Source organism: Perognathus longimembris, chromosome 5 (genome assembly GCF_023159225.1).
Source record: "Perognathus longimembris pacificus isolate PPM17 chromosome 5, ASM2315922v1, whole genome shotgun sequence".
Lineage (NCBI taxonomy): Eukaryota > Metazoa > Chordata > Mammalia > Rodentia > Heteromyidae > Perognathus > Perognathus longimembris.
Window position 1 is genome coordinate 85229205 of NC_063165.1, and position 26414 is coordinate 85255618.

At 39.0% G+C, this 26414-nt stretch overlaps 1 protein-coding gene across 2 annotated transcripts in view; it reads left to right on the plus strand.

Annotated features, from left to right (window-relative positions):
- Positions 1 to 26414, plus strand: part of Vps8 (VPS8 subunit of CORVET complex) — a 192355-nt gene that overhangs the window by 12644 nt on the left and 153297 nt on the right. For both annotated transcript variants that reach the window (XM_048347271.1, XM_048347272.1), the window contains exons 2-8: positions 657 to 891; positions 2075 to 2143; positions 9290 to 9420; positions 11793 to 11886; positions 15485 to 15517; positions 16710 to 16764; positions 21539 to 21544. In XM_048347271.1, coding sequence (XP_048203228.1) covers positions 739 to 891; positions 2075 to 2143; positions 9290 to 9420; positions 11793 to 11886; positions 15485 to 15517; positions 16710 to 16764; positions 21539 to 21544 — 541 coding nt within the window. In that variant the 5' untranslated portion in view covers positions 657 to 738. The remainder of the gene's footprint in view (positions 1 to 656; positions 892 to 2074; positions 2144 to 9289; positions 9421 to 11792; positions 11887 to 15484; positions 15518 to 16709; positions 16765 to 21538; positions 21545 to 26414) is intronic.

Consider the following 26414-nt stretch of genomic DNA (forward strand, 5'->3'; position numbering starts at 1 on the left):
TAGGGGTTTATTTAGATCTGTAAAATATATGAAAAATGTATACGTTTCTAGTTTTCTTTAGTATTCTACTTTCCACTGAAAATGTCCATACTTCTCCATAACCGACTTTCCTTTTAGAAATAAATCCCTGGGAGTCTGTGTACTTATATTATCCTGGGAATACTACTGCTGTTTCCCCCTCATATCTGTTAGACCCGAGCCCTCAGATGTACCAGTGTTGCGTTAAATAACTGGATAATCTAGACTTCATGTCTGTATTGAGTTCTGAGACATCTGTGGGCTTCTTGTGAATGCCCATAACAAAGCCTTGCTTATCACCAAGGCAACTAGAGAGCAACTCAGGTCTTGAAACCTAAGAGATTAATTGCAGTTTTTGGCAGCAATTTACCCCTGTGCTGTTAGGTACATAAATCTACTGGGTACCAGGTCTAGAGCCTTCCAAGTTTTAGGACTGTCAGTCTAATTAGTTTCATGACTTGGGTGGTGGGTTATTTCCCAGAGTGTTTCTCCTTTGTGGTATCATAGGGAACCCCCCCACCTCCGCAACATAGCCTACTCTGTACCCCAGTATCTACTTTTCTTCCCCTATGGCCAAGTCTTTCGAATGTGTAGTTGCCAAGAGAAAATCTAAATGATACTTTTTTTTTCTCCCAAAGAGACCATCGTTCAGATCTTGGCAATCTAAGGCCAAAACCAAACACTTGCTTGGGTTGATGGAATACATATACTAAAAGCAATATGGAAAATGAACCAGACTATGAGAATGCGGAACAGAACCTCTGTGCCAAGACTACTGAAGAAGAACTGAATAAGTCTTTTAATCTGGAAGCTTCACTTTCAAAATTCTCCTACATAGATCTGGACAAGGAACTGGAGTTCAAAAATGATCTGGTAAGCAGTGAATGAGATGAGCAAGTGTAGCAGGGGTGAAGATGATCAAAGTGCATTATATGTATGCAAGGGACTATCACAGTGAAACGCCTCACTTTGTACAATTCATTTACATTTTTAGAAAGATAGAATCCAGTAAAGTTTTAACTTCTGTCAAGTGACGACTTTAACCCAAGTGTTGCTTACAGAGTGCTCTATGACCCAAACACTCTAAGCCCGTCATTTTTGCCTGGTTAGTGGGAGTCTGCGGTCTTAGGAGATGCTTTCCCTCTTTATTTGGGCAGTCCATTACCGCTTGTAGAACACTTTGGTTCATGTTGCCGTGTGATCTTCAGAGCTGCCACAGCTCTGTGACAGTCCATTTTATAGATGAACACACGAGCGTGCGGCTCAGTGACTTCTCAAGGTCGTAGAGCTAATGGAGGCTTAGAATTCTTATCTTGTGAAGCAACTGTTTTTCTCATTGATTGAAATTATTTTAATAGGTTTCTGTGACTATGAGAATATTTAATGATAAGCTCCTTGGCCTAGTCATCTCTTACCATAATTTATGAAGTAACGAAGAAATGTCCTATCAGACTTTGGTGTATTGCTTGTGCCTGTGTCTAGACTTACAGAAGCAGAGGGGCGGCATAAGACATGGTGTTTGTCATGTTGATGTCCTCCTTGGCAGGTCCTGACCGCCTTCCTGGAAAGGGTCACTGGAGTGTGAAGTTGGCGCAGGCGTGTCCTTGAGAGTTATGGGATGAATGTGTGGACAGGAAAGAAAGCGATTCTGTAGCTTCTGACCAAACCTTACTAGCACAGATTACTGAACACACTTTATAATCTGGTGGTAGAGTGCCTTTTTTTTTTTTGGTATGGAACTTGAACTCAGGGCCTGGACACTGTCCCTGAACTTTTTCACTGAAGGCTAGAGGTCTGTCACTTTGAGCTACAGAGCCACTTCTGGTTTTCTGGTGGTCAGTGGGACATAAGAGTCTTTTATAGACTTTTCTGCCTAGGCTGACTTTGAACTATGATCCTCAGGTCTTCTGAGTAGCTAGGATTACAGGTGCAAGCCACCCCTGCGCAGTCTAGAGTTGTCTTTTAATTGACACTATTTCTAATTAATTTAAATAGCCTCATGATTTTAACAGGAAAGGCATCATTTTGTGAGAGTTAGTTTCTTTTCTTTTTTTAGATTGATGACAAGGAGTTTGATATTCCTCAAGTTGACACTCCTCCAACTCTGGAAAGCATACTAAACGAGGTAAGTAAATATTAATGATTGCTATCATTTTGTGACATTGATTTGAATACTTTCTAGGTTATAGAGTGTATAGAGATTCACACTGTCCATTGTGGTAGCACCTAGTTGCATGTTCAGTTTTAAATTGGTTAATTTCAATTAATAAGTTACTTTCTCAAAGCACTTGAAAAAGGGCCACAGTAATCACATGTCGGTAGTGTCTTGTATACTGGGCAACATAAACACACAGTATTTGTAGCATTGGTCTAGATTGTGAACTTCTTAGGGGCAGGAACTATGTTTTGATCGTCTTTAGAGTCTTGGTGCCTAGCACAATGCCTAATACTTGGCAGATTTTAAAAATCTTTTTTTATTAAGGCTGAAGAAGTTCAGTGATAGAGCATAGCATGCTTGAATCCCTTGGTTCAAGCAAGCCCCAACGCTGAAGAAAAAAAAGCTTGTGTGTACTTTATTATATGAATTGAAATTCTAAATTCATGTCACTTGGGAGATACTATGTTGGTAGTGCTTAAATATTTAAATACTTCATCTTCTGACACCAAGGAACACCTTATATAATAGGCTTGATCAGTTTGGTACATGAGGGAAACTGAACTTCCAGTATTTATGTCACAAATACCAACTCTGTTAACTTTTCCTGCTTTGGATTGGTGTTCCTCTTTTCTGAACTGGAAGATGAAAGGGCACATGGGTAGTAAAGTGTGCCATGGAACTCTTCAGGTCAGACTTCTTTTCTTTTGTGCTGGTACTGGCGCTTCAACTCAACACCTCCACACTGTCCCTGAACTTTTTCCACGCAAGGCTGGTGCTCTACCACTTGAGCTATAGTTCCACTCCAGCTTTTTGCTGGTTAATTAGGAGAGTCTCACAGACATGCCTGTCTGGGCTGGCTTTGAACTGTGATCCTTAGATCTCAGCCTCTTGAATAGCTAGAATGCAGATGTAAGCCACTAGTGCTCAGCAGCTCAGACTTTTTGACCCCAAAAGCTTGCTTAGAATTTTTCTTGGAGGCTTTAGGTTCTAACTTGCAAAATACTTTTTAAAAAATATATTGAAGGGGCTGGGAATATGGCCTAGTGGTAGAGTGCGTGCCTCATATACATGAAGCCCTGGGTTTGATTCCTCAGCACCACATATATAGAAAAAGCCAGAAGTGGCACTGTGGCTCAAGTGGTAGAGTGCTAGCCTTGAGGAAAAAGAAGCCAGGGACAGTGCCCAGGCCCTGAGTTCAAGGCCCAGGACTGGCCAAAAAAACAAAACCAAGCCAAACAAAAAATATATTGATCTAGTTCAGATCTATTTTGTTCTACAAAAGGTAAGGATGCAAGCATCTCTCAGCAGAACTGTGCTGATATCATAGCTGTGAGTGTGTTGGGCCTCTGTCCGTGTCACTTCTTTACCTGCACAGGAGGATTGGAGGCAGTATTTCAGAGGACGCAAACTACTTGCTCTTTGAACTTTTTTTCTTGTATAGCTTTGATATGTTTTATATACATATATATTTTTCCTTTGATGTTGCTGTGTCTTTAAATATATTTTAACTTCAAAAATGTTCTGCACGATCTGTGTGGAGACTGAAGCAGATCCAGTTTTGACAAAGGCAGTGTTGGGCCTGAAAGAATATCCTGTTACAGTGAAATAGCCTTTATTTATCGCTTTGTAATGTAGAGAAAAATCTTAGATATGAGGAATTAATTTTAGTCCATTTGTTAGCATGGTTTTATTCATATTCTCATTTCAATTATCTTACCAAGTGTGAAATACAAGTAATTTTAGAAGATTGTATAAAACTCCATTTGTAAATATTTATATAATGTTGGTAAAGAAAATAATAGGAATAATAGGAATGAGAGTATGGCTCATAAATGAAAGCACTCTGTTCTTACACAGCTTCCTTATCTCTGGGTAAATACTGTCATCAGTGGCTTATAGAGAAGATAATGTTTGTATCACCCAAAGTATAATTTGGTGCCTGGTATGTTTGGGTCTTGATAGTAGATGCTAGAGTTATAAAGTGCTATGTGATTGTGTCTGTCCTTGAGAGAGAAATGGGACTGGAAACTGGCCAGCCTTTATACTAAATTACAGGGAGGTAGGCAGTGGACAAATGAAAGAAACTAATTTCAATTGTAGACCATTAATAAGTAGAAAGTAGGGCTAGCAGTGGTAGAATGTTTGCCTAGCATGAAGCCCTGGGTTCAATTCCTCAGTACCTCATAAACAGAAAAAGCCAGAAGTGGCTCGGTGGCTCAAGTGGTAGAGCCACTACTAGCCTTGAGCAAAAAGAAGCTCAGGGACAGTGCTCAGGCCCTGAGTTCAAGCCCCAGGACTGGCAATAATAATAATTTAAAGAGTAAAGAAGTAAAATTAAATAAGTAAAAATTGACAGTGTAAATAAATCTTTTTTTTTTTTTTTTTGCTATTCCTGGGACTTGAACTCAGGTCCTTGGCACTGTCCCTGAGCCTCTCTGTGCTCGAGGCTAGCGCTCTACCACTTGAGCCACAGTGCCATCTCCTGGCTTTTTCTGTTTATGTCGTACTGAGGAATCGAACTCAAGGCTTCATGCGTGCTAGGCAAGCCCTCTACCACTAAGCCACCATTCCCAGCCCAATAAGTCTTTATTTACTAATATCAACCTGAAGGAGAACTGAAGGCATGGATAGATGTCCAAGATACTTGAAAAAAATTGAAAGTTGGAGGTGACTGAGAGATCCTGGATCTTGGAACTAGGGTATGAAATAATAATTCTAGGCCTTGTTATTCTTTGAAATTGGTACTACTTATGAGATTTTAAAGTCTGAATTTCCATTAACTAGCCATATCAAACCCTCTTATTTTCTTTCTTTAACTTAATCTCATCAAGACCACCTCTCGATCTTTCATGTATTCTGGTCTCTGAGAGGAGTCCTACTATTGAGTTATGCAACCAAAAATAGCTTTTGAACTTTTTTCCCCAGTGTTAAAATTGGAGCTCAGCGTGTTGTACTTGCTATGTAGGAGCTCTGTCAATTGAGCCACAGCTCCAGGCCTTCTTACCTGAGTTGTTTTTCAGCTAGGCTGGCCTTGGACAGCAGTCCTTACATCGCCACTTCCTACATAGCTTGGATCAGAGTTGTAGGCTACCATGGTGGCCTTATTTTTGAGACAGGAAGCACTTGCTATCTTTCACCAGGTTAAACCTATGAACAGTGATTCTCCTCTCTCTGCCTCCTGCGTAACTGGGATTGCAGGATCACACCAAGCCTGTCTTTTCAATTTCTTATTTAAGTATAATGGACATACAAAAAGATACACACCTTGACAATAAAAAAACCAAAAATTTAAAAAACGGTACACAAGTGATAAATGTATAGCATGACAAATTTTCACAGACAGAATACCCTGGGTAACCCAGAGTCTAGAGGAAGAAGTAAACTATTACTAACCTTCCAGAAGCTCTTCTGGGGTCCCTTTAGTACCAAATGACAAGGTAATTACTATCCTGACTTTTGTCAGCATTGATTTGCCTGCTGTGAACTATAAACATGGAGTTGTACTTTTGTACACATATGTTCACATATGGAATATGTACTTGTGTGTCTGTATTTATTTTCCTCAATGTAGGTTCATTCATAGTTTTATTTAATAATTATATAAAATTCTTTATGTATCTTCTATTCATTCTCCTATTGACAACCATTTATGTAGTTTTCCAGTTGGTGGCCACTGTGAAGCATACTGCTGAGAATATTTTTACTCACATCTTTTGGTACATGCAAATCCCTCCCACTGCCCCTTAGACACATTCTCTTGGGCATATGCTCAGGAGTAGAAGTGATAAGTGATAGTTGTAGTTTCATTCAGCTCTCATGAATACTGCCATAGTTCTTCAAAGTTGGTTGTATTGATACATACTTTCTGGCTAAGTATGTACTTGTCAGCTTTTTAATTTTTCTGTTTTCCTTTTGACCTCCTGCTTAGTGGTTTCACATGGTAGCTTTCCTTTGAATTTGCCTGAGGACTGATGAAATTGGATACCATGACATATGTTTTGGTGATTTGGGTATCACTTTTGTGGATAACCTTTTTGTGTCTGTGACCTACTTAATTGTACAGACGTGTTTTATGTTTTGGGTTTTTAAAAAGTTTGCTTTTGGCTAGAGTTTTCTGTTTTTACCTGGGGCTAGCCTAGCTTCAGACTGCAGTCTTCCTAGGATTGTAGGCAGGTACCTTTACTTCTGGCTTATTTCTTGAGATAGAGCCTGGCTAATTTTTTGCCTGTGTTAGCCTCAAACCATGATCTTCCCTGTGATCATCTTTCGTTGTATAAAATACCTTTTTATTATAATTTTTTGATAAGCACAAGTTCTTCATACAGTTCACCTTATTATACTTCCATTATGGCTAATATTTTGGTGTGTATTGTGTAAGGAAATTTGCCCGGCTCCAAGTTCATAATGATGCCATCCCATTGGTTCTAAACCCTTTTTTGTTCTACCTTTCACATTTATATCTGTAATCCATCTGGCATCTTTTGTATCTATTAATGTGAAATATGGTTCAGCACACTGCTTGCTAAAAAGGGTATTCCTGGTTATGGCATTACCTTTGTGACAGATCAGGTGGTCAGACATGTGTGGTCTGATCTCATTGGTCTGTTATACTTACTCAAACATTTCCTGCCCTTATGCAAAAATAGGGGAGTTAAAAGATTCCTCAACATCATTTTGTAATGATTGAACCTTTGTAGTGGGGTTTGTAACTTGGTAGTTTCTAATCTTCTGGTCTTCTTGTTGTCTTTGATGATTGCTTTTCTTATTCTTAGTGTTTTGCATTTCCATATATGTTTTTAGAAAATACACATACAAACACACATAAATTAGCTGAAACTTGATTAAATGGTATGGGTTTTACACATCAGCTTGGGAAATTGTTATCTCCACTCTGTGGCAGCACTTTAAAATTCAGTTTTGACATGCTCAAGTCTTACGTTTCTCTTTTTCACATATCCTGTAAGCCTTACCTCACTCAGCTGATTGATTTTCCTTAATTATGTCCCTGAGCTGCTTAAGAAAATCAAATAAGGTTTTTATTGAGTCTCTTAAGACCTTGGTGCTGGAGTTCTTATTTCTGATCTTTTTTCTTCTCTCTTTTCCTACAGCAATTGTTTAAATCTTTTACCGTTCTCAAGTAACATAATGTCTCCTTGCCAATTGCTAATGCTGGTTTAGCAGACATGTATGTGAAGTTATCTGGAAAACAGTTGTAAATACAGACCTAAACCCCAAGAGAAATGTTGATGCTGAGAAACATGTATTTCAGAGTCCTTACCACATGGTACTTAAAGCCATAGGTATGGATAAGCTTGCTCAAACAGGAAGTAGGTGAGTGGAAAGAGAGCCAAGAATTTAATTGTGGGGAACAATGTTGAGTACATGGCAGAGAAGGAGCTCAAGAACATGACTGATGAAGGGTGCACATAATCTGTAAGAGAACCAGGAAAAGGGACAGTTGGAAAGCAGAGGAAGAGAAAGTTTCAAGTAGAGGATGGTCAGCAGTTAAATGCGGCTTGGAAGACAAGAGCGTGCTCACTGAGACTAGGCCACACACTAGTGCCTTAGTAGTCAGTAGCTTGGGAAGAGTAGACCAGGGTGGGGATAATGAGTATGGATTACTTTCTCAAGAATGCTGTTGGAGCTGGGAATATGGCCTAGTGGTAAAGTGCTCGCCTTGTATACATGAAGCCCTGGGTTCAATTCCCCAGCACCACCTATATAGAGAAAGCCAGAAGTGGTGCTGTGGCTCAAGTGGCAGAGTGCTAGCCTTGAGCAAAAAGAAGCCAAGGACAGTGCTTAGGCCCTGAGTTCAATCCCCAGGACTGGCAAAAAAAACCAAACCAAAACAACAACAAAAAGAATGTTGTTGGAAAATGTAATGTGTTTGTCCAGCTGTAAGAGAAAGTAATTTTGGTAACTTAGAAACAACTTCTATAAAGTGGTCTCTTTTGTGCTTTATCTGCTGTTGGTGTGCTTTGTGATCTCTTTTTGCCTACTTGCTCTTGCTGAAAACTTTGGAATTGTCTTTGATTTCTCCCTTACCAATCTTTCTTCCTCATTTACCAAGGGCTTTTGATCTTATTCCAGTAATATTTCTTTCACCATTCCTTCTCTTGATTTCTGTTACATTCCTCAACTGGGATCTCCTTTTCTTCCTGCCTTAGTCTCCCTCTGCCCTCTCTGTCCATTTATCTCTCCAAACCATGGGTCCCCGCATGCCTGTCCACTGCTTAAAAATCTCAGTTGTGTTTCACTGTGAACGGCATATACTATATATAGATTTGTTAAGTAAATAAGTGCTGGTTTTGCTCCGGCATTGAACCTGTGGGTACCTGCTGCCACCTAGCTTAGTGAAAGAGAAGATGTTTTAGAATTTGGATTTCAGTTTATCTTTCTAGATCATCTCCAACTTCTCATATACTCTCACCATGTTCAGCCACTTCTTTTTCCATGGGCAGGATTCATATTATTAAATCAGTGCATATGTATGTGGTATTTCTTACCCAGGATACCTTTCTTCTATCTGCTTGTCATATTTCTTAGAGTACACTATAGTCAGTGGTATTTATTGTCTTTTAATTGGACACTGGCTGTTAACCAGTGAAGCGTCTTTCTTTTAAGAATTATTCTGTAGCTAACAGTAATCTGCATAACGGTTCTTGCTTCTTCCTGAAAGAGAAGTTTTGGCATAAACTGTAAATATAGAAATATCTGTGCAGTTGAAGTTTCATTTTGGTAAATCTGTGCTGTGCCTCTCTAGTTAATAAGAATGCATGAAATAGAGATATAAGGCAGAAGTAAGAGTTTTAAAAAGTATTTTGGAGGCCTGGGAATGTGGCCTAGTAGTAGAGTGCTTGCCTGGCATGTATGAAGCCCTGGGTTCAATTCCTCAGCACTACATAAACAGAACAAACCAGAAGTGGTGCTGTGGCTCAAGTGGTAGAGTGCTAGCCTTGAGCAAAAAGAAGCCAGGGACAGTGCTCAGGCCCTGAGTTCACCCCCCATGACTGAAAAAAAAAAAGCATTTTGGAGAAAACCACTAAAGCCTATCCAACATATCTCAGACTATTTGGAATTTTGAGTTTATTGTTCTGTCTTCTTTCAATTTAGACTGATGATGAAGAGGAGTCTTTTGTTCTTGAGGATCCTACGCTGCTAAACATCGATACTATTGATTCTCACTCCTATGATACTTCATCTGTGGCAAGTTCAGATAGCGGTGACAGGACTAATTTAAAAAGGTAAATATTCATGTGTGGTATGTGGCCAAAATATTTGATAATTAAAAATGTCAATATTACTTTGTAGTACAGTATGATCTGTTGAAGCTCTTTATGAAAGTAGAAGGCTCACTTGTTTGGAAGTATAGCTTATTAGATTAGATTTAGATAGTGTTGGTGGAAAGGATGAAAAGATGGCCACCATGACCACTGTCTCTCTTCTGTGCCCTACACACCCTTCACTCCCACTAAGGTCAGCTTCAGTGTTCCTGCATCCCCTGGGGTAGGTTCAGAAGAGACTCTCAGAGATGATGAACAATTTGGAAAGAAGACTTCTACCCCCTAAATAGCCTCAATTTTGGCTGTTTCTCACTTTCTAAATTCTTGGAGAGAACATGAAAAGGAAAGAGAAGTAGGGGGAGCATAATACAAATACTTCATTGAATTTACTTGTAACTTTCCTGTGGGTTTTGTTGTTGGTGTTGGTACTGGTACTGGGGCTTGAACAGCCAGGGTCCTGTCCCTTAGCTCTTGCTCTAGGATGGTGCTCTACCACTTAAGTTGCACCTCCACTGTAATTTCTCTGTGTATTTTTCTTTCTCCTCTTCAATTGTGCCTTATCTAGGGAGTCATTGCTGGATGGTCACCTGCTCACTGCGGCATCTGGCTAGTAAATAAGTGTTTTAGATGATGTAGACCCTGCCTGCTAGAAAGTGTGGCGTTCTCCTGTTCCCGCTGTAATGAACTCACATGTTCGTTGTGTCGTTTGGATCGTGCCGATCACTTCAAGCTCATCTCTAGCACTCCACTGCAGCCTAGTGCAAGCCTCCCGGCCCTCCTTTTTTTTTTTTTTTTTTTTTTTTTCCAGTCGTGGGCCTTGGACTCAGGGCCTGAGCACTGTCCCTGGCTTCTTCCCGCTCAAGGCTAGCACTCTGCCACTTGAGCCACAGCGCCGCTTCTGGCCATTTTCTGTATATGTGGTGCTGGGGAATCGAACCTAGGGCCTCGTGTATCCGAGGCAGGCACTCTTGCCACTAGGCTATATCCCCAGCCCTCCCCCGGCCCTCCTTGACCTGTGATACACAGTGCACCTTAGCATCTTCAGATTTCTGTTCCTGCACTTGCCCAACAGACTCAAGGCCATCCATCAAGGCCAAATCACATATTTTCTCTTTTCTAATAGCCCAAGTAGAAATAGTGTTCTTCACATGCATATTTTTGTTACTTTAATTTCTATTCTAACATTTACCCTTCAAAAGTTACTTACTAATCTTTCCATCTAGGCTATAAGATCCTTGATGGTAGAAACGGTGATTTCCTTATTTGTGTCCCTGGAGTATACTTGTTTTTTTTTTTTTTATTTTGGTGCCTGTGTGTTGTTCCTGAAGCTCTTTTTTGCCCAAGGCTAGTGGTCTACCACTTCAGCCACAGTTGTACTTCATCTTTTTGATAGTTAATTGGAATCTCATGGGCTTTCCTGCCTGGGCTGGCTTTGAACCTCAATCCTTAGATCTTAGCCTCTTGAGCAGCTAGGATAGCCACCTGAGCCAGGCTGGCAGTATTCTTTTAATTATACAGATTAGGCATGCAATGGTTGTTGGAAGCTTAAAGCTTTCTTTTTGAGGGGGGCGAAGTGGATCATACCTGGCTACTTGAGAAGCTGAGATTAAGAGAATTGCGGTTTGAGGCCAGCCCGAGCAGAACCGTTCATGAGACCTCCATCTCATCCAACATAAAAAGTGTGGTGTTGTGTGCCTGTCACCCCTGCTGTGAAAGAAGAATAAATAGGATTATGTTCCAGGTCAGCCTGAGACCCTATCTAACAAAAGGAGAAAGCATGAAGGGCAGGGGTTATGGCTTAAATGGTGGAGTACTTGCCTACCAAATGTAAGGCTCTGAGTTTAAACTCTAGCACCACAAAAATGAGTAAGCAACTAAATATTGCCTGTGGAACGACGAGTACTGATGATGAAAGGAGCCATTAACAGGAGTGACGGAGGAATGAGTGGGATGTTGGGAAGGTGGTTGGTTGGAGAGTAGGAAGGGGGTCATGGAGGAGAAGGAGGCCGTGGGCAGTGCAGACAGGGCACGAGGAGCGCTTGTCGACGACGGCCTTCTGGAGAACCGGAGGACCTACTGCCCTGGGACTTGAGGTGCACAGGGAGCCGTGTGAGTCAGTGGAAAAGACACGGGGCTTCTGGGAGGCGCAGGCTGCGTTCAGAACGCATCTTACCTCTTCCTGCGGCTCTGCTAAAGGCTTCATACTTCTTCTTAAAACAGAACTGACAAATTACAAACAGTGCTATTTCTGCCTTTCTTCCTTCAAAGCATTGGAACCTTGCCTTCTGAACGTTTTTCATCTGTTCCTAAACGTTTTTTGTTTTTTTTTTCAGGAAAAAAAAACTACCTGATTCTTTTTCACTCCATGGATCAGTTATGCGACATTCACTTCTAAAGGGAGTTTCTGCCCAGATAGTGTCTGCAGCTGTGAGTATTTTTATCTCCCCAGCTTTATAACCTGCAATGGCGTAATGAAGTAGGAATGAGCATAAAACAAAGCACAGCTCTTCTCTTGGCCTGAGGCTTAAGAAAAATAAAATCTGGCTTTCATGTTTTTTATGTGATTATTTTTGACTCATAAGACATGGCTACACATCTTGACATAGAAATTAGTGCGGCCATGAAAATAAAGGTCTGCTCAGAGTTTTGGGTGTGCCTCAATGAAATATGGCAGCAAGCCTAGAAGGAAAACGATCTGCCTTTTCTTTACATTCCTTTTCAGGTTAGCTGCCATCTTGGGTGTATTGTATGGATGAAGTAAAGTGCTTGGTTTTATAAGAGAGAAATGATTGATCAGATTTTTTTTTTTTGCAACCAAATAATTTGGAAAATAATCTACAAGTCTTTTCATGTGCCTTATTTCATTTATTCTTACAACTTTAAAGTAGATAAAGCCATTTGACTATAAAGCTATTTTCAAATGAGAAGGTAGGCTCATAGAGGAGACATTAACTTTTTTTAGGATGTAACAAGGCAATTACTTAGCGTTTGGGTTCTAACTCCACATCTAGTACCTCTTGGTTGTGAAAGGAAGTGGTATTGGTGAATGCAGCCATTATAAGATGATGTGAAGACTATCTGTGGCCTTTTTAAAATTTAGAGTCTTGGGTTAATGTAAATAAAGAGTTTATCAAGACTGTAGACACTGATCACACTTTTCCTTTGACTAAGTCCTGTACTAAGTCTTGCAGTTTTCATTTTCTGAATTCAGTGTGTAGATTCTGCATATAATAGTAATGTCAGATCTGTTAGGAACTTTGATGTGTTTTCATGTTCTTCTCATAGTGTTTAATTGGTATTTGCACTTTCAATTTGGACAAGAAGTAAAGGTTTTTATTTTTTCAAAAGAGCAAGAAGTGGATATAGAATGTCACTAGGACACCAAAATCTTGTTGTCGTTTTCAGGTTTATCACAGAAAGCTCTTATTGCAGATTTTTAGAAAAAGAAAAGGTTTGCACTGGGCAGCTAGTATATCCTGACCCACCTTGTATATATAATGTCAATTTAAATAGAAGGATAGTTAAGCAGTGGAAGAGAGCTGGGCGATTGTCCTTCCTGTAGGTGGAGAGTAACTCACATTTGCCAGAATGGGAACCACCTGTTGAGGATTACATTTCCATGACGTTTCTGAATTTAATCCTTATGTAGGTGATGAAATTCATTCCTTTCAAGATCAAGATGAACCAGCACAGTCATTTGACCCACCTGTGCAGTTTTAAAAATATTTTGAATAATGGAGACTGCACTAAAAACTCAGACGCTGTCCAATGATTAGATAAATCTGTTTTTTAAAAAGGTTTCTCCTCCCTCCTGAAAAAGAGAGGAAAATTCTAATAAATCCCAGAGTGTTTGCATTCTGTTCTTATTTCCTTGCTATGGCTGAGCTCCTTTGGTATGTTCAAATGAAAACTGCTTTTGCTGGGACAGTCAGCATGTGGTACCTTCCTAATTTTGGATTACTAGCTCAATTTAAGTTGCATGCTTTCCTGTGATGGTTGGCTTATTAACATGTAAAGCTGGTTATATTTTTGGATATTTTTCCTGACTATCAGGCCTTCAGCCTTGTGGGCATTGATGTTATCAGGGCTGCTTAGGGCCTGATCATCATGGCTCCGGAGTCCATGCATGCAAAACACTTAGGAGAGATGAAGTTTTTGGAGTGGTGAACTCCATTGCATAATTCTGGGATCCTTCTCAAAGTAATATGACATGTGGCTATGCTTAAAATTAATTTAAATTAACGTCTTAAGGATCTTTATCGTTTTAAGGATCAACCTTAAGATACTGCAGATGCCATAGTGCTGTGCTTTTCTTTTGTTTTGTTTTGCTTTTGAATGTGTCCAGCCCAGGAGAATCTCCTGGGGGTGCTTATTAAAATACAGATTTCTGGCCACCACCCCAGACCTCCTCAATAGAAATCTCGCAGTATAAAGAGGGGATCTGCATTGGGACAGGCATCCCTGGGGCTTGTGTTGAAGTGTGGGCTTAGAGAACCATTACCTAAAGATGTTACAGCCCTGGTATTAACATTCCATATTTTCTAAAATGCTCCCCACATCTGTGTGTTCTTAGCTTTTGAAGTCAGGTGACTCCTGGTTTTATTACTCAAGTTCCACTTTGAATATAGTTTGTTTTTCATCAGTTGTTTCATCATTCCTTTTTTCCTCTCTATAGCACAAATCGTGAATCAGTACTTATTGCATGCTTCTTAATTGTCTAATATTATTAGGCATGATGTACCTAAACATACTTACCTGAAGCTGGATATATGCTGCTCTCCAAAACCTTTCTTACATTTCTATGCGCTGGAATAAGTTTATAGGAAGCTCTATAAAATTAGGTAAATAGATTCTGCCTTCTGAGAGATAACGCTAAGGAATTAACCACACTGAGAGGGACAGACACAGCAACTATCAAGTGATCTAAATAGCCTGACCTGGGAGCCCTGAGTTTGAAACAGTTTAATTACTTCTTAGTAGCTTGGGGCACGTCTGCCAAACACTTTGAAACTGTTTTCTTGATCTGGAAAACCAGTAAATACTGCCTGCCTCTTCTTTCTCTCCGAGTTTGAAAAGCACTTTGCTTCCATAACTGTGCAAAACCATGAGCTGTCATTATTATTATTATTATTATTATTTTTTTTTTTTGGCCAGTCCTGGGCCTTGGACTCAGGGCCTGAGCACTGCCCCTGGCTTCCTTTTTGCTCAAAGCTAGCACTCTGCCACTTGAGCCACAGCGCCCCTTCTGGCCATTTTCTGTATATGTGGTGCTGGGGAATGGAACCCAGGGGCTCATGTATACGAGGCAAGCTCTCTTGCCACTAGGCCATATCCCCAGCCGAGCTGTCATTATTATGTAATGTTATTTAAGGGTTGGGAGGTGTAAAAAATGCATCAGATAGATACTTTTACTCTTTGTTGTTCTTTACACTTAATTTGGCCCCCAGGACAATTTATTGAGCTACATAGAGGAGTATTTGCTATCTATGCGAATACATGGGGAGATTAATACAAGAGTCACTAGGGGACTTTCAGCTTGTACAGAGCTGAACTAGCACTTGATGCTTTACCGTCTTAGGCTGAAGAACTGATTCAGTATCTCTTTCTGGGATTTGGTTTAGGGGTTAGTAGACAGTTTGCTGGACAGAAAGCTTCTGATCAGAAGTTGGATGTCTTTCGCGTATGTTTGCCTCTTGAATCTTTATAGACTCCTGCCATCTTGGCTCAGTAGTATTATGGTGTATTTACATTATGGAAAAAAAAAAACAGACCTCTTTTCCTCTCTTTTTTCCTGTAAATTTCCATTTATAATCAATATTTTTCCTGAAGCATCTGTTGCAGCTAGTAAAATAAACAGATCCACTCTTGTGGGTATATGCAGCTTTTGGTTGAAGGCAAAAACAAAGGTCCCACTTCTTGTCTGAATTGATTAGATCAAAGTATATGTAAAAAGAGAACCTGATACCATTTTCTACTTTCAAACAAAAATATCTTTTCAAATACTTCCCTTTTGAATTTTATTTAGGACAAAGTGGATGCTGGCTTGCCTACAGCAATTGTAAGTATACTTTTCACCTTTTGAAAGTAAGTTCTTTGTCGGATTGGGTTTTCTTAGAGTTTTTACAGTGTTCAAAGTGGTTACATCTGCTATTATGATAATGAGTTCATAAGTCATTTTAGTCTCAGTAGTCAGGTTTAAAATTGGTCCAGGTAAGATGTTTTCTTTTTTCTAATGTATGTTATCTTTTGTTTGAGAAGCAAATAACGGGGTAATGATTAGCCTTTTCTTGCTTTGTTTGTACGTAGTGTCACCTTGATAGAGTAAATTTGCTCCTCCTGTGAGCTGATCTCCCTTCTGTCATGGAGAAGGGAAAACAACATCAGTGAAATCACTTTGAGGTTAATAATATAGATTTAACAGCCCCGGACTCCATTGCCAAGCCTGCTGCATAGTAAATCTGTGTAGTAAACCTGTGCAGAGCTGGGGGCTGGGCAATATTGAAAGTACACTAATGCTTCTCTTTTCCCATCGTTCTCCAGCTGCTGCACGTAGCTGTTTCATTAGTCTTTGGTGAGGAAACTGAGTTGGTAACATTTCTGGGGCCTTTTGACTCCTTGGCTAAACAGAAGAAAAGCACTCTCTTCCTGCCTTCCTTACACCTACTAGGAGGCTCCTGATTGTGCTGAATAATTGCCTTTTACTTTATCTGGACATTGGTCCTTTTTAAAAGCACGTTTTATTTTTATTTTTTAGTGGTACTTTTATTTGAACTCAGAGCCTCACACTTGCTAGGCAGGTGCTCAACTGCTGAGCCACACCTCTAGCCCTTTTTGTACTTAAAAAAATTGTTGGGTCATGTTTCCTGCTAGACACACCTTTGGACTGCAGTTCTCCCGTTCTTTACCTCCCCCCATCGCTGGGAATTTAGGCGTACACCATGCCTGCCAACTGATTGAGAAGGGAGCTTAGGAAGAACTTTTTTGTTCAGGCTGGCCTCTGCCTGCAGTACCCCTGATCTCAGCCTTCCAAGTCATAGCACATGAAACATTGGTAGTTTTTTCTCTTTGAGGAAATTTAGATGCATGCCCAGAAGTAGAGCATCGTAAGTTTTGAATTCCCATTTTGCCTCCTAAATGAAATTTATTTATGATGGCACCAAAGGAGGACAGATGAAGACAGACAAGTAAACTATAGCTATTTCAGGATCTGATATGATGTCTTAAAATGTTATTTTCCCTTTTGTTTTCAGGCAGTGTCCAGTTTGATAGCAGTGGGTACATCTCATGGATTGGCTTTAATATTTGGTAAATTTTCTAAGTACTTTCTCACTTTCAAATATTAAGAATCCTTTCAGGTTTTATAATGTTTTAAATTGCATTTTACATAGTGGACCTTCTTTTTTATTTTAAATTTTCTTTTAAAAATTTTCAAGGGTATATATTTTTGTGGTTGTTATAAAGGTGATGTACAGAGGGGCTACCATTTCATAAGTCAAGTAATGAGTACATTTCTTTTTGGACAATACCACCCCTTTGCTCTCTCCCAGTTTTTCCCATCCATCCCTGCCTACAAGTTGTATAGTTGATTTTTAACATAGTGTCTTCTCAGAACCACTGCTGAACTTTATTTTCTTGAACAAAACCAGAAAAACATGAAAAGCAGTAGCCTCATTCTCTCTCTCTCTCTCTCTCTCTGTGTGCGTGTGTGTGTGTGTGCGTGTGTGTGTGTGTGTGTGTGTGTGTGTGTATTTACTTACTGGGCAGGAAAGTCCATGAGACTCTTATCTAATTAAATACCCCAAAAGCCAGAAGTAGAGTTGTGCCTCAAGTGGTAGAGTGCTAGTCTTGAGCAAAACAGTTCAGGGATAGCACCCAGGTCCTGAGTTTAAGCCCCAAGACTGGCACAAAAAACAAAACAAAACAAAAATCCCCCAAATAACAACAAAAAGCTTTTGTTACAGCCTCATTTTGACTGGATTTATATAATACCCTACCTATTGGCAAAAATTCTCAAGGCCTATACCAAAAGGAAAGAAATCTTGGCCTGTCAACCTCCAGTTGTGGTAGTGGTGATTTTTAAATTTTAAATCCTGTTCCTGTGGTGGGCATTGTAAAAGTTCTTCAGGGAAAGGAATTTCCCCAGATTTCTGAATGATTTTCTTTAACTCATGGACTGCAAGCTTTTCATATCCATTGTAAAATCTCTCCAACCTCAAAATTCTTAGCTCATAATCATTGTTTTCTTCATTAGGAAGGGAAGATAGTAGTTTTTTATAAAATAAAAATTAGTCATGAGCTGGGAATCTGGCTTAGTGGTAGAGTGCTTGCCTTGCATGCTTGAAGCCCTGGGTTCCATTCCTCAGCACCACATACACAGAAGAAGGTGTGCTGTGGCTCAAGTGGCAGAGTGCTAGCCTTGAGCAAAAAGAAGCCAGGGACAGTGCTCAGGCCCCGAGTTCAAGCCCCAGGACTGGCAAAAAAAAAATGTGTTTTCCTTATTTTTTTTCTGAGACTTATCACAATTTAATTAGTTCTTTGCTTTTGAGTTTGATATATAAGCAGATACATTGCTCTGGTTTTGCATCTAAGAACCATTACATTTTTCTCTGTCCATTTTTGTGTTCTCTTCTGAATCTTAAATTGTTTCCATCCCTTTAAAAGGAAAACCAATGATACTATATTTAAGTGAGGAACATATGATTAGGATTTGAATAGTGTTTTGTTTTGTGTTGCTCCTGTAGGGCAGGGCTTCATGTTCTTGCTTCGCTTTTTTCTCAAAGCTGGCATTCTACCTCTTGAGTCACACCTTCATTTCCAGCTGGCTAATTGGTGATATGAGTCTCATAGATGTTTCTGCCTGAGTTGGCTTTAACCTTCATCCTCAGATACCAGCTTCCTTATGAGCTAGAATCAGGTGAACTACCAGCATCTCACTTAGAGTAGTTTTTCTTTTTTTTCAAGATAGGATTTCACTATGTAACAACCCAGGGAGGACTCAAACTTTCCCTTCTCTTGCCTCAGATTCCAAGTACTGGGTGGGATTACAGCTGTGCTCCACTGTGCCCCAGTAAGAAGATTTAGTAACAGAAACATAATTTGATCTATGTGAAACCTTGTATCCTTACTTACCATACTGTAGATAACTGTCAGTTTTTTTTGACTTTACATTTATAAATTTTCAATTATTCCCCAAACTTTATATTGTGTATAATTATTATGTGCTTTATAGTATGTGTATTATGTGATTAAGATAATTGGTTTTATTGATTGGGAACCAAAAGGATAGAAAAAATACAAGTTTTTGAAATAAGTTTAGAATTGATCCTATGACTAGTATATGTTTCTTGCAAAATAGTTGTTATATATTCATAATAGAAAATATAGAAAAATATAGTTGAGCAAAAAAGTTGAGGATATAACATGCCAAAACTTAATATTCAGGAACAATCTTAAAATTTCTATGTGACCTTCTAGCTTTTCTTTTCACATGTGTACCTGTACATATACATCCCCAAATGGGATCATGTTAATTTGTAGCCTGCTTTTCCTGATAAGTTTGTCCATAGTATGCTTTTTGTGCATGTGTGTGGCAGTCCTGGGGCTTCAACTTGGGGCTAAGCACTGTTCCTGAGCTTTGTGCTCAAGATGAGCACTTTACCACTTGAGCCACACCTCTACTTGCAATATTTTTTTTGCCAGTCTTGGGGCTTGAACTCAGGGCCTGAGCACTGTCCCTGGCTTCTTTTTGCTCAAGGCTAGCACTCTACCACTTGAGCCACAGTACCACGTCTGGCTTTTTCTGTTTATGCGGTGCTGAGGAATCGAACCCGGGGCTTCATGCCTCTAGGCAAGAACTCTTGCCACTAGGCCACATTCCTAGCCCCTACTTGCAACTTTTTGGTTGTTTATTGGAGCTAGAAGTCTCATGGACTTTCTTGCCCAAGCTAGCTTTGAACTGCTATTCTCAGATCTCAGCCTTCTGAGTAGCTAGGATTACAGGCATGAGCCACCAGTGCCTGCCTTTTTATAAAATGCTTTTTAATGGATCCCTAGTAAACTTGAAAGGACTTACCAAAATTTAATTATCCACCTCCTCCCAGAAGACATTTAAATTGTTTCTAAATAAATAGTACATGGAGCATCTTTGGTTCTGCATTGTTTTTGTGCAAATTACTAAAAGTTTACTGCTTAGGTCAGGACATATACACTAAATAATAAACATTTTTGTATAATTGCCTTCTAGAAAAGTTTTAGCAGCTTAGTCTCCTATCAGGTGTAAGAATGAATATTTTCTCTAGGGTATAATTGCTATTAGAATGTTACACGGTTTGAGGACAATCCTACAAGGTAACTCAGTCCTCTTATTTCACATCTGAGATGATTGAGGACCAAAGTGACACGCACAGATCCAGCTCCTGAATTAAGGAGTACTGAATTCTAGGTCAGCTCATTTCCATATTCCAAGTAGTCCTCCTGTTCTGAGAGAAAAGGAGACAAATTCCAAGATATGATGAGAAAAAAATAGAAGACCTGAAGTCAACGAGGGCAGAATAAAATGCGTATATTTATCTGTTAGTGGGATGCATGTTAATTTTTTTGTTCCCATTTCCTAATACCCACTTGTCCTCAACTCTGTCTGCTTTGACATTCCTTTCTTATCAAGAGGTTCTAAGAATACGTGACTCCCAGTTATGGAAGCAAGCGATTTGTCACTGTTATTTTTAGCTTACTATGTGAGATTATTTCTTTTTTCTTTTGTTTACCTTCCCTATGGTTTAGCCCTGTTGTCACTGTATTTGATTTTGGTACCCTGGGCATTGTATATATGTTTGTCTGAGCTAGGGAAGAGAAAGGGAACATCAAAATGGTGAGACAAAGGGTGAAAGGCAAACCAATGCACCAGCAATACTAACAAGATAATATGTTGTAAACTAACTGCACAACTGGGGGTCGGGGAGTAGGGAAGGTTGGCGAAAAATGAGGGAGGACGTAACAAGTTTGACAAGAAATGTACTCACTACCTTACTATGTAACTGTAACCCGTCTGTACATCATCTTGACAATAAATGTTTTTAAAAAAAGGATATGTGATTGCTTATAATCAAACTCATGTTGAACTTATTACTACAAACAAATCGAAATGAATACTTTAAAAACTAACAAAGGAAAAGTACCTTCTAATACTGTCTCTTTCATTTCTTTCGGCCTGCTTTCTGGTTTTTTAGACCCCCCAGCAGCTTTCTTAGAGAGTCGATGAAATACTAATCTTTTATTACAGTCTCATGGAAAAGAAAGCATGCCAGAGTGAGGAAGAATCAGAGTATTCTTGGTGTGCTTTGAGTTTTAATAGTGCAGATTATAAATTTTAATCATTATTCTTTGGAGGAAGCAGATGTTTAGACAATGGTTTTTAACAATGGATTAAAATATGCTAAAAAGCCCAGAAACAAATAGCAGACACTATGAAGTGTCTAGACTAGAGGTCTGCGTTAGATCTGATCTTTTAAAAGTATCTATTGATTCTTGAAGAAAATGTAGCAGAAAAACTATTCTTATTTAAGTACTATTAGACTTTGTTTGAAATAGCGTTTGAGTCATCAAAATAGTCATCATAAACTTCTTAAAGTTGATGTATGGTGCCTGTTCTTATAGGCATTTGTGTATCTGGGATCTTACTTTATATAGAGTCTCAAATGTTCAAAGATAGATATTTCCCTACCCCAAGATTCTTTTCTTTTTCTTTTTTTGGGGGGGAGGGGATTGGAGAGGGTTGTTGAAATTGTCCTTGTTTTCTAACTAACTGAAATGTGGGTTTACTTACTATACTGTTATTTGAATATTAGGCATTTTTCCCAGATCTAGTATCTGAATATAATTATAAATGCTAGAGACATCAGTGATCAAGTTTAATATCATTCTGACAGATTAACTAAATCTTGTCATGTATACCCTTGAGATTTTACCTATGTTTTCTCTGAACTTTGAACTGACTTCTCTCTCTCTCTCTCTCTCTCTCTCTCTCTCTTTCTCTTTCTCTCTCTCTCTCTCTCTCTTGATCTTTTCTTTATGGATTCAAAAGGAAAAGGTATAGTAAATTTGGTTTGCATGAATAGTTCTTTTTCTTTTGACTTTTTTAATGTTGAAAGAGAATACTATCAATTATAATAGATGCCCTCTTATGAGAGAAAAACATAGCTAACTGAAAATTGGTTAAATCAGGAATTGTGGAAAATTGTAAATATATGCATATCTTCAATATTTTGGTCTCAACTAGTTTTTACTGTGTGGGAACTACCAATTCCTTACTTAATCTTTTGATTACAGCCCATTTGGAGGTCTGCAGCAACTTTTCAGGGACTGAATTTCATCAGTAATAGGTTGTGTAAAATTCAAGCACCTGTGAATCAATCTATGCATGCAAAATACTGCATTTTAACAAAACTTTTTCAACACTCCATTTCATGACAGTCTTGTAAAATAACTCACCTTTATCAAGTTAGTCTGAAACATCTGCTGTTCATAGAATAGCACTTCATTTTCCACTGTTGGTCAGTTTACATACTGTTTATGTATTTTTCTTTTTTTGTTATTGGTTTTTTTTTGGTATGAGTCTTGGGCTTGAACTCAGTGCCTGGGTGCTGCCCTTGAGCTTTTGTGCTCCAGGCTAGAGCTCTGCAACTCTTTGGTAGTTAATTGGAATTAAGAGTCTCATGGGGGCTAGGAATATGGCGTAGGGGTAGAGTGCTCGCTGTGTATGCGTGAAGCCCTGGGTTCGAGTCCTCAGCACCACATAAACAGAAAAGGCCTGAAGTGGAGCTGTGGCTCAAGTGGCAGAGTGCTAGCCTTGAGCAAAAAGAAGCCAGGGACAGTGCTCAGGCCCTGAGTCCAAGCCCCAGGACTGGCAATAAATAAATAAATAAATAAGCAAGAATTAACAGTATAAGCCACAAGTGCCTAGCCCTGTTAACATTTCTAAACATGTCAATGGATGATAGATGCCCTAAAATTGACACTTGAGCCTTTTAGGAAGTAGCAGCAATCTGAAAGGTAGCCTGTTATCCATGGGGACTCCATACGTCTTAGTCTTTTTTTTTTTTTTTTTTTTTTTTTTTCTGGTCATGGAGCTTGAACTCTGGGCCTGGACACTGTCCTTGAACTCTTCAGCTCAAGGCTAGTACTCTACTACTGGAATCACAGTGCCACATCTACATCTTAGTCTTTATCAGGAAGTTTTACAGGAGAATGGGACTTTAAGATAAAAGTGCTTTTCCATTGGTGAAAAATGTTCCCTTTTAAGATCTCCTTATTTTCCCTTGGTTTTAGAGAATATTATAATGTTGAATAAAGGATAATAATAGTATTGAAGAATGATGAATCCCAGAAGAATACAGTTTTCTGCATACATGATACAATTTGATTTCTTCTAGAATACACATTTCCTGCTTTGATTGTCCTTAGACCCAATTAAAACAAATTAAGGTGAAGAGATAGAGGAAGATCAGGTTGAATTTGATATATAGATAGAATTAGAAATTCTTGAAGTATGTTTAAGTTCAGATTTTAAGTTTATTGTAGACTTTTATTATTTGTGGCTTTTCTTTGCTATTCAGAATATCACTCTTTTTGTTTTGTGTTGTGTTATTTGTGAGATAGGATCTTGCTATCTAGCTTAGACTTATCTCAACTCATTATGTAGCCCAGGCTGGCCTCAAACTTGCAATCTTCCTCTCTTCATTTCCTGAATGCTGGGATTACAGGTGTTTGTGACCAAGCCAAGCTTCCATGTATTCTTCTGAAGCCAAGAATATGTTGAGGTCTACCTTGAGCAAAGTATACTTTGAAAGATAGTCAGGTTACCTAATACTTACCTAAAATGCTTGAAAGGAGAAGCATCTCAGCTTTCTGAGATGTTTGGATTATTTGCATGGAAATTCCCTAATCCCCAAATCCCAAACACTCTAGAATCCAAGTCTTTTTTGCATGTCACTATGATGCTCAAAGTACTGGATTTTGGAGGATGTCAGAATTTGGATTTTAGATTAGGGATGTTTAACCTGTACCGATAAAATAAATTGGTATTACTCATGGCTATGTAAAATAGGTGTGTGTGTGTGTGTGTGTGTGTGTGTGTGTTATGGTATTACATATTAGAGGACTTTAGGTCCTCTTCATTTGGTAAGCTATGTTATTACCACTAGTAATGATTCCTTGTATTTATGCCAGTTTGTAAATTCTGAAGTATGAAGGTAAAGCAATAGCCTCATTTTGTATTTCTTTCCTAGGCCACCTCCTTTATAAAGACCTAATTCATTAAAAAAAACATACTAACTTGGACCATGTGAATTAAATAGAATTTTACATGACTTTGTAAATGAAATTAGATGTGCTACTACTAACTTAATATCTTTTCCCTATCAGCAAACTCTAGAGTGTAGGAGGATAAGAAAAGTTGTCCTTTTAAGTTGAAGTCAGTAGCAGCCTGGACAGAGCTCTTACTGCTTTTCTAGCTCTGTTCAGGTTCTGTTGTTCTTCCCATGTGACTGTACAATTTAAGTGTTTTATGTTTATTTTAACTACATGTATTTTAACCTCAGAATTTTCCAGAAATATCTGAGTACAAAAGTGTTTAGTTATTCTAGTAGGAAAAACCTGCTGTCTCCTTTCCACAGAAAGCCTACCTTTTCTGAATTTAGTTGTAATTATACAAAAGCAAGTTTTTTAGCATGAAGATAGAATATATAGAGTAAGAATTGAAAATTTTCTTTGGGGAGTCAAAATAGATTCCATTTTATATGCAGTCCATTGCCCCTCTGCCATTGTTTGCTGGTTTTGAATATTTGTACGTAAATTGAATCTATAAGTTGGTGATGGAAACCTAACAAAATTGGAGGGACATAGAATTTGTGTACTGTCTTATTTTAATTTTCTCAGCTAAGAGGTGGGGTAAATGGATGTTTTCTGTATTAGGTACATGAAGATAGGAAGGGTAAGAGAAATTAAATAACATTCTAGAAATAGCTTAGATATGTAGCTGAAATGCCTGCAACTCTCCAGGTGTAGTGTTTGGATTAAATTTCATGTGTGGGTGTTTCACAGACATGCTACCTTATAGAAGAACGATATAAAAATAGCAACAAAAAATTTTTAAATCAAGAAAAAAGGAGAATGTTTACACTGACACAGACCCAAATGATGTAAGAATATTCACTGTAAGATTCCAATAGTATGACTCCCCTTCAATGACTTAGTTTAGCAAAATGTTTATCAGGAAGCTGGCACTTGTGGTGTGGTATGATGTGTGGGTGTGGGGGGGCGGGGCTTCAAGGAGAAGTTAGGGTAGAGGAATAGAAGGGTAGGTGAACTCAGTCATAATATTCCAGGTATATACCTGAAAATGGAACTAGAAACATTGAGGGAGTGGATGGGATTGGAAGAGATGGGGGAGGATGGTGGAAAGGATGACATTGAGCAAGATGCATTTTACACATAAACTGATATTGAATTGAAATTCATCCTTTGTACAGCTACTTCTTCAAGTATGGGGAAAGTGGAATAAAAATGAACACTGAACAAAAAAAGTAAATGTATTTATTTCAAGAAGACCAAAGCTGATAATTTAGTTTCCTCTCTTAGGTAGTTTCAGTATGTGGGAAGACCACTAGGAAAGTACAGTCATGTATGGCATTTTACTTATTTGTTTTGTTTTCCCAGTCCTGGGGCATGGACTCAGGGCCTGAGCACTATCCCTAGCTTCTTTTTGCTCAAGGCTAGCACTCTACCTCTTGAGCCACAGTGCCACTTCCGGCTTTTTTCTATATATGTGGTGCTGAGGAATCGAACCCAGGGCTTCATGTATACGAGGCGAGCGCTCTACCACTAGGCCATATTCCCAGCCCCTCATGTATGGCATTTTAATCTGCATGTTCGATATGCCTTTTCCTTCCCTCCTTTCTTTGCTTGCCACTCTTCAGTTTCTTCCCTCTTCAGTGCTTTTATTCTCTACTTGATCATGCTTCTTCATTCTCCTGCTCACTCTCTTTGCCTTATGTGAATTCTTAAGTCTCTTAATTTAAATGTGAATTTAGTTAAGCTAGAAAGCAATAGTGAGTATACTAGTGGATCTGAATTCTATTAAAATTTGCGTTTAAGGCAGTGCCGCAAAGGCTCTCAGCAGTGTGGTATTTGAAAACCATTCTGTATCTGAAAGGCAGACCACCAGACTCCTGGGTGCTTCTTTGTGGTATGAAATTTCATACCAGCCTCTGTCTTTGTCCTCTTACTTGCAGTTCATCTGTTGACGATATGTGTGATGCAGAGTAGTGTGTCACACACACACACACACACACTGCCCACCCATGGTATCATATCATTTTGCAAACTTAGGTATGTGGATAATCCCTAACTGTGTAGGTAGCCCTGACAAAGCAAGTCATGGAAAACACTGTTGTCTTCTGTTGGCAGTTTCAGTGGAGCACAATGAAATAAGATTCTAGAAAATTAGAGAATAAGGAGAAATTTTAATAATTAGGATTAAATTAAGTGAGAGAGGTAGAGGGAGGCCAGTCTATATAAGTGGAAGAAATCTATAATTGTACTATTCTAGATGTGAATATATAATTTGTAAAATAGACCTTGTACATTTGAGTTTGCTCCTTTTTGAAGTTTTTACTTCAGAAAGCCAGAAACTAAGATGGCTTTAAAATAGTATTTTCGGGGCTGGGGATATGGCCTAGTGGCAAGAGTGCTTGCCTCGTATACATGAGGCCCTGGGTTCGATTCCCCAGCACAACATATACAGAAAATGGCCAGAAGTGGCGCTGTGGCTCAAGTGGCAGAGTGCTAGCCTTGAGCAAGAAGAAGCCAGGGACAGTGCTCAGGCCCTGAGTCCAAGCCCCAGGACTGGCCAAAAAAAAAAAAAAAAGTATTTTTTTGGTATCAGTTACAAAACAGCTATT